At 58.8% G+C, this 8,146-nt stretch overlaps 1 protein-coding gene across 2 annotated transcripts; it reads right to left on the reverse strand.

The window, feature by feature from the left end:
* Positions 1–967: 967 nt before the first annotated feature.
* Positions 968–7,901, reverse strand: LOC116838267 (sialic acid-binding Ig-like lectin 13). Of its 2 annotated transcripts, XM_032803311.2 has the most exons (11): positions 7,760–7,901; positions 7,008–7,412; positions 6,549–6,869; positions 4,978–5,031; positions 4,348–4,611; positions 4,049–4,114; positions 3,653–3,919; positions 3,187–3,492; positions 2,978–3,071; positions 2,594–2,717; positions 968–1,933 (listed from the first exon to the last, which is right to left on the reverse strand). In XM_032803311.2, the coding sequence occupies exons 1-11, from the start codon at positions 7,893–7,895 to the stop codon at positions 1,742–1,744; spliced, it is 2,229 nt and encodes a 742-aa protein (XP_032659202.1). In that variant the 5' UTR covers positions 7,896–7,901; the 3' UTR covers positions 968–1,741. The 2 variants fall into 2 exon arrangements, with proteins under 2 accessions (XP_032659202.1, XP_032659204.1); XM_032803313.2 differs by lacking the exon at positions 4,348–4,611.
* Between the last annotated feature and the right edge of the window lie 245 nt (positions 7,902–8,146).

Consider the following 8,146-nt stretch of genomic DNA (forward strand, 5'->3'; position numbering starts at 1 on the left):
ATTGCCACCAGATAAAGATGGCTAAAGAAAACTTAGTTTGAGAGCATCCTGTCTGGCAAGAAATCACTTCTCAATGGTTGTGGGTGTAAAACCCTCATTTCTATCTGTTTCATCTTTATGGACTCCACTTTTCTATTGCTAATCTGCCGGGTTCTCTAATTGTTTCTGGCTGCTGTATAATTAATTTAGCTGGTTGTAAGTTAATTAGGGTAGTGGGATATAATTGGTTAGAGAATTATGTTACAATATGTCAGGATTGGTTTGATAGATTTCAGTAAAATGATGGGTTAAGGTATAGCTGAGAATATTCCTTCAGACTTTGGGTATTGCTTCTCTCTGTTCACGCAAGAAGGACCAGGAAGTGGGAGGCTGAAGGAAGTAGCTCTCTAAAATCTTGGTGCCGTGACTCGGATATATCACATTGGAAAAGTGAGTGGCAGCCTGTAAGTCCCCCTCCCCAACAGGCAGCGAAGATGTTTGGAGGGGGTCTGGCGAACTCTCGTGATGGTAGTTTCAGGTTCTGGCAAGCTGGAGTAATGAAAGCCGATCTCCTCCACCACATTAACAAGCCCTGGTGGTCCGGACAGTAGTACTTTCTGAGGGGGCCCACGGCAGAGACAGGCCAACTCAGAGGCAATTCCCAGGAGGTGATGGGGCCAAAGGGCCTAACCCCAGAGAGAGAGAGAGAGAGAGAGAGTGCAACCATCCCAGGGACTGTCACACCAAAGGAGGGTCACTCCCAGGGACCATATGGAGCCAAGCCAAAATGAGTCCTGTGAGTACACACAGCGAGAGACTGGCCCTGCCCGAGCTGAGATCCGGGCCCCGTCATGCCGGGTGCTGCCCAGAAACCAGATGCGATCGGGGCCATCCCAGGGGAAAAGCAGATGTAAAAACTGATTCTTTACTGGAAAATCAGTCATAGTTGTTAGTGGCCCTTTGTTAAAAAAGTAGCCGTGACAAAAAATGACACATGAAAATCTATTTCAAGTAACAGCTTGTAAACAGGGACCTTCACTCCGAAGCCAAAAGCATCCGACTGTAAACATGTTAACTTCAATAGAACATTGTTATTACAAAGTTATAATCATGTGGCACTGATTGACTTAGACAGAGACCAGGGCGCTGTTGTGCCAGGTGCTGCGCAGACACAGTGAGAGACACTCCCTGCCCCTAAGAGTTTATAACATAACTAGCCCAGGGCACCATTATTATCCCAGTTTTCAAGGTGAGGAAACCGAGGCCAGGCAGATGCAACAACTGGCTCAGCCTCACCTCAGCAGATTCAGTGGAGTAGGGACTAGAACCCAGGAAGCCTGAGTACCAGGCCAGCATGTTAGACACAAGCCCATCCCTCTGCTCCTGCCAACTGCTGCCCCTGAGCATGACTATCCTGCCCATCTGTGAAGCGAGTGGGTGAGGGCTCAGGCAGGGTAGAAGAGAGAGACTCTTTGGGGCTGAGACGCTCTTTCCCCCAGGGGCAGTGGGGTTTAGGAGGGGGCAGGCTTTGGGGCCCGGCTGCAGGGGACTCTGGGATACCTCCCCTCAATGAAGCGCTCCAGCATCTCCAAGGCCTACTTGACTCTGCCCAGAGTCCAGGCCAGAGCAGGAATTTGCATCCAGGTCTCCTACGTCGCGGGTCCAGCCCTGGGATGACCCTTTCCCTCTTTCCTCCTCATTATGATCGTCCCTGCACTGGACAGGCCAGATACACCCAGCCTGGGCCCATGGCATGAGGGGGCTATTTCAGCCGGACCTCAGAATATTCCTTGTCCGGGGCCTCCGGAGGCTCCACCCCTTTGCACTGCAGCTTGGAGAAGTTGATGGAGGCGTAATGCAGCTCATCTGGCTTCCCCGGGCCCAGCGGGGCCTGTGCTGCTGCAGCCCCATCCTGGATGCCTTTGGTCCAGTGGGCAGCTGGAGTCTTGTGATCCTGAGTGAGAAGCAAGGCAGAAACACCAGGCAGAGACTTGCATCCACCCTGCTGAGTTGATTGCATGGGCTGCCCCAGGTCTCGTTTCCCCCACCCGCCCTGCAAATGCATTTCTGGCATTGGGTGTGCACTAGCAAGAGGCGTGGGATTGGGTGTGTTTCACACTCGCTGAACCATGAGCCGATCCCATGCCAGCACCAGCTTGGTTAATGCATTCACTGCCTCAGCTGCACAGGCCACACATTAGCAAGATGCATGAGGTTGTGCACATTTTATGCACTGTGGATGCATGATTTGATCCCATGCATCTCATGGATGCATAGACTATTCTGATGCATTCTTTGCATTTTCTGCAGGGTACATATATTTGGAACAGACATGGTGCACCCTGCATGCACTATCTGAGCACATGCATCTAATACCATAGAAGGCAGCCGCATAAATGCATTTCTTGCCCAGCTGGTGCATTTGGGAGACACCCAGGGGTTGGCAGCATTCAAGCCCCAATCTAGTCCCGTGCACTTTGTGCCCTGGTGAAAGCCTGGCTTATATTCATTCTTTCGTTAAAGGGGTGGGAAGGAGAAGAAGTGGAGGGGGCAGAGAAGGGGTGGGGTGGGCAGGGCAGGTGGGCTTGGTTGCCTGCTCCCCCCAGGTACATACCATGGGGATGGTGGTGACATTAATGTAGATCAGGCTGGTATCATCTGCTGTGTGCTTGTCCTGGCTCCTGTTAGACATTTCCCCGGCCTCAGCAGTAGGGAGTGCCAGATCCTGGCCCCACAGCCTGTGGGGAAACAGATCAGGACAGATGCATGAGACTTGGGCGGGAGGGGGAAAGAGACCCATGAGGAGAGAGAAAGTAGGGACACGAGTGGGGGAGGCTAGAGCACAGGGGACTGGGATAGGCCAGGGAGAGGAGCTCAGGGGGGGAGGGATCTCACTTGGGGAGGGAGAGGGCTGGAATAACCCAGAGGACATGGCAGGGGATCTCAGCGGGATCTTGGAGGGGCAGGTGGGGGTCAGGACAGGAAGCTTTAGACTCACTTGATCACGCAGAGCCCGAGAAGGAAGAAGCCAACGGCGACCCCCAGCCCACAGGCCACCCCCACGCCCAGCAGCTTGCTAGGCTTCTCTGCACCTGCGAGAAAACAGAGCACGGGGCACTGCTGGGACAGAACCCAGGAGTCCTGGTTCCCAGCCCCTGACTCCCCTCCCCAACCTGGGGACAGAACCCAGGAGTCCAAGTGTCTCACCTCTCTGCGGGACGCTGAGTTCAAAGTGCAGGGCGGCGTAGCTCCCATGACGGTTGAAGCCGAGGCAGAAGATCTGAGAGCCCCTCTCCTCGCTCCCCATCCAGCTCAGGGTGCTGATGGTCTCGTCCCCCTGGGCCCACAAGTGGACCTGCAGGGCCCCCCATGAGCTGTTCCCAGCCAGGGACACCCCATCCACCTGCCACTGGAGCTGGGGTGGGGGGTGGGAACGCAGAGAGCAGCTGCAGCTGATGCTGGGCCCCTGGTGCTGGCAGGATGAGTTCAGCCTGGTCCCCAGCCGGGGGCTGTCTGCAGAGAGGAAGAGATTCTGACTGTTGTCACTGTGAGAGAAACCCAGTGGCTGGGAGTACCACAGGTTAACCCCACTAACACCCAGTGGTAAGGAGTTGTGTGGATTAACTACACTAATATCCAGGGGCAAGGAGTCCCACGGGTTAACCCCACTCACACTCAACCTGCAGCTGGAACGTCCCCTGGGCAGAGCTCTGCTTGTTCTGGGCCCAGCACCCGTACAGCCCCCCGTCCTCGTCCGTCACATTGGGCAGCTCCAGCTGCAGCTGATTCTCCCCCGCGGGGCGGGTGCCCTTGATGGCTCGGCCCCCCCTCACCCAGCCCAGCGCAGCGGGGGGGCTGCTGGCGACGGAGCAGAGGAACCGCAGGGAGTCGCCCTCCCGGGCCGAAAGCTGTGACCCGTTCGCCACCAGGGTGCTGGGATCTGGGAATAGAAATAACACCGAGCGACTTGCACCCTGAGCCAACAAGTCCCTGCCCTGGAGGCTGGATGGTGGCCAGCGCCCTCTAGAGGGGAAAGGCCCCATGCTCCACTCCCCACCCCCAGCGATACCTTGGAATAACTGGGGGTCGCTCCTGTTAGCTCTGGAGACGGTGATTTGCAGAGTCCTCTCCAGAGCTGAAATACCCAAGGCAACGTATTAGATTGGAGAGAGCCCCCCACTGACACCCTGATCTGCTGCCCAGCACCCCCAATACCCCCTGCCCCTCCACACACCCCCATGGATCCCCTGCCCACCCCCTGCAGCCTAGTGCCCCCTGCTGAGCCCCCAACCCAGCCCCCTGCAGCACAGCGCCCTTCACTGAACCCCTGTCCTGATCCTTGCAGCACGGCTCCCCCAAGAGCCTTACTCTGCACATGCACACGCAGGGCCCGGCTGGCCGACCCGTAAGAATTCTTTGCCCAGCACCGATACTCCCCAGCGTCCCCTATCCTGAGATTCGGCAGCTCCAGGCGCCTGGTCCCTTCCTGGCCAGGGCTCAGGGACCTGTTCATCCTGGCCCAGCTCAGAGTGGCCTCAGGTCTGCTCCCAGCGTCACAGCTCAGGCTCAGGGAGTCGTCCTCCTGGGTCTCCAAAGACACAACGTCGCCCTCAGTTCCCAATGGGGCCGGCCCTGGAAGAGAAGAGCAGGCAGGTTAGCCTCCCCTGCTGGAGCTCCCCTCCGAAGGAGTCGAGATGCAGCCATCTCCGGAGTGGATGCCCTTCCAAGGCAGCAGGTCTCCGTCACAGAGATCGGTCCCTAAGCCACCCCCTCCACACTGACCAGCGCCCCCTTAATGCCACTTCGGGGTCTGAAGACAGAGGGAACCAGGCCTGCTCCCCCCACCACCCTCCCCACAGCCCTGCAGCTTCCTCTGGCTCTCCTCTCTGCGTACGGACCAGCCTGGCCCGGCTGAGCCTGGGGCCTGGCCCTGAGCGCGGGCAGAGCATGACTAGGAGGCGCTCGCTGATTCCCGGGGCTTGCAGCACGGCCTCTCACCGGGGCGTCCATTCCTGGTCAGGGTCCCAGTGATGTTGGGGGGCCCGGGCGGGTCTGTAACACAAACCAGACAGGGGGGAATCAGGGGGACTGGACAGCACCGGGGGGGGGAGGGGGTGTCGCTAGTGATCACTGAGCCTAGACATGGCCCCTCGCTGTGAGCTCAGCTGGGGGACAGATAAGTCCCTGAAGTGACATGAGACCCTTGGGCAGGGAAGGGAAGAGACCGAGCCCCACCCAAGAGGCGCCCGATGGAACCCAGGGGCCGGGTTAGGGCCACGTTGGGGAACCAGAACCATGGGAAATGGAAACCCAAGGGACCAAAAACGGGGAGGGGGGTCAAAACTCTGCCTAATAGGCAGAGGCACTAACGAGGGGCTGGGCTGCTCAGGCCTGGGTACTGAAGTGAGTGTCACCATTTCAGTGCCACTGTCTGCCGGGCGCCCGGGTGTTCAGTGTCCTGCTCCTCAAACATCTCCTCCCCAGGGTGGGACAGAGCCAGGGGTCTAAATAACCCCACTCCCAGCTCAGGCTGAGCCCCAGCCATCACTAGGGACATCAGACACCTCCGTCATGGGTCCTTTGTCTTCCCCCCTCTGTTCATCTCTTCCCAGCCCTCTCCTTTTGCCTCTGGGGCTTGGCTGGCCAGGCCTGGGTAGCACCCAGAGGGGTGGCTAGAAGCAACACCCGGAACAGCCCGACACTGATACTAGCTGGCCAGGCCTGGCAGGGTCCATCCACGCTGCCCTCAAAGCCCCGTGGTGCTGAGACTCAGGGCCTGGGTCTGCTGGGTTGGGCTGCGGGTCTCTGATTGCATTGCAGACATGGGAGTGGAGAAGGGGGGCAGTTTCCTGCTAACTCTCCCTCCGGCTGAGGGAGCAAGGGCCGTCCTTACAGTGAAGCCTGATTTGATCTTTCGCCTCACAAAGGCAGCCGGTGATTTTCCCTCTGCCCTGGATCTGCAATGCAAGGGTCACAGGCCATTTAACTGGGGTTTGCCCTGGGGCAGGGTCGGCCGAGGTCTCTGGGCACTGAGCCTGGAGCGTGTTTAGTGCCAGGCAGTGACTGGGTCCCGTTAACAGTGTGCACCATACAGAGCATCCACTGATCCTGGTGGAAAGGAGAGAGGGGAGGAGATGCGGTGGGACAGCCTGGGGGGATCTCAGGGAGAACTGGGGTGGCTAGTGTGAGGGGTGAAATCCCAGCAAGTGGGGACTGGAATGGGGGGAGGGGTGGATCCAAGCACAGGAGGATTCTGGGGGCAGGTTAGGTTGGGGGTGGAAAGGATCCCATTAGAGAAGGGCCTGGAGACCTGGGCATGTGGCTGGGAGGGGGTAGCCATAGCCAAGGGGGGCAGGAAGGGGTGAAGATCCCAAGGGAGAAGGGGCTGCACGGTATGGAGGGAAGGGGCCTGGAGGAGAATTGGCTGAGGGTGCATGGTGGGGGATGGGGATCCCAGCACAGGGCTGAGTTGGGGGAGGGGCTGGAGGGCAGGGCCGAAGCCCAGGAGTGGGGATCCCAGCAGAGGGGGCTGGGGGTTGGCGTGGAGGGGCTGGGGGGGGGTCACTCACAGACGACGTGGAGCTGGACGGTTCTGCGGGTAGAAGGTCCCCATGGTGGCCTGTAGCTGATGGTGCAGACGAGCTCTTTGCCATGGTCCCCTGGGCCGGGCGTGAAGCTGAGCGCGGAGCTGTAGGCCCAGGAGCCATTTGCCAGCTGGGTTGAGACGTCCTGGGCTGTGTTTCTGAACGGCCCCGTCCAGGTGACTCGGGGAGGGGGCCCAGAGCAGCGCCCAGGGGCCGTGCAGGTCACAGTCACTGGCTCCCCGGCCAGCAGAGTCCCTGGCAGCCCGTCTGCCGGCGAGATCTGGATCTCTGGCTCCTCCGTCAGCTCTGAGACATGGGGAGAGGAGAGAATCACTTGAGGACAGGAGGCCTTTCCCCTCTGGGGTTGCCGTCCCTGATCTGGCCCCAGGGCGGGGACTGGCTGGCTCAGAGGGGTTGATCAGCGGTGACTGCAGCTGCTCTTACCTGGCACGGAGATCGCAAGCTTTGCATCAGTGCCATAGGAATTGGAGAGGTAATTGTACATCAGTGTTCCTTTCTTGAATCTAAAGAAATATTTCCCCGCATCCGTCCGTCGGGCATCGCTGATTTGCAGGGAGCAGTCACCGTGCGCTGGATTCTTCGCCAGCTGGAACCGACCCCGGGTCTCCTGCGACACCTCCCGGCTGGACTCACTGCTGGCCACGGGTGGATTCCAGACCACACTGGCCTGATCCTTGTACCAGTATCTGTAGAGCTGAGGCCAGGAACTGTAGGTATTAGACGAGGCTGAGTACGTGAAGGTGCAGGGGATGAGAACGCAGAGACCCTCCTGCACCGACACAGACTGCGGCACCGTCAGGGTAAATCCGGGCAGCTGGGACAGGGACCCTGCAGGGGATGGAGAGGGAACGAAGTGTGACCCATAGAGAGCAGAGACCAACCCTGAGCTCCCCCTACAGCTGCGCCGGTGCCCCTCAATCCCAATCTGTAGCCCCTTGCGAGCCCAGTTCTGGGTCCTTGACCAAATCTCACTCCATTTACTTTCCAGCCTTCCCTACATCGAGCCCTCTGCCCCCATTCCCTGTCACTCAACACCCCCTAGCACCACACTGGGGCACCGAGCTCCCCTCCCCCTCTGGCCAGTCTCCCTTCCAAGTCCTGGGACAGACCTGGCCCCGCTTAGTGCAGGTTCTGCCCTTCTCCCTGCACTGGGGCTGCAGGTGCTTCTTACTTACCCCTCCAGAGCAGGGTGAGGATCAGGACCCTCAGCATTGCTGCAGGGGGGGCAGGACCCCCTGCTCTCCAAGGAAGCCCCTGAGCCAGGGGCTCCCCTTCCCTGGTGTCCTGCTGTGGCAGCAGGGCTCTTCCCATGGCTGGGGCGTCTGGTGGGACAGACCTAAAGACAGATGAGGGGGGGAGTTTGAGAGCAGAGGCTGTTTGGGGGGACACAGATCTATCTTGGGGACCATCAGTGCTGCTGGGTTCTGCAGGGGGTTGATCTGGCACTGCTGGCAGTGCATGAGCCCCCCAAATCCCCAGACAGTCCCAAAAGATCATGGGCTAAAAAAAAATCCTTAAATTGGCAAAAAAATCCTGAGATCTTCTCCAAGAATTGTGAGATT

This window comes from Chelonoidis abingdonii, chromosome 11, assembly GCF_003597395.2.
Source record: "Chelonoidis abingdonii isolate Lonesome George chromosome 11, CheloAbing_2.0, whole genome shotgun sequence".
Lineage (NCBI taxonomy): Eukaryota > Metazoa > Chordata > Testudines > Testudinidae > Chelonoidis > Chelonoidis abingdonii.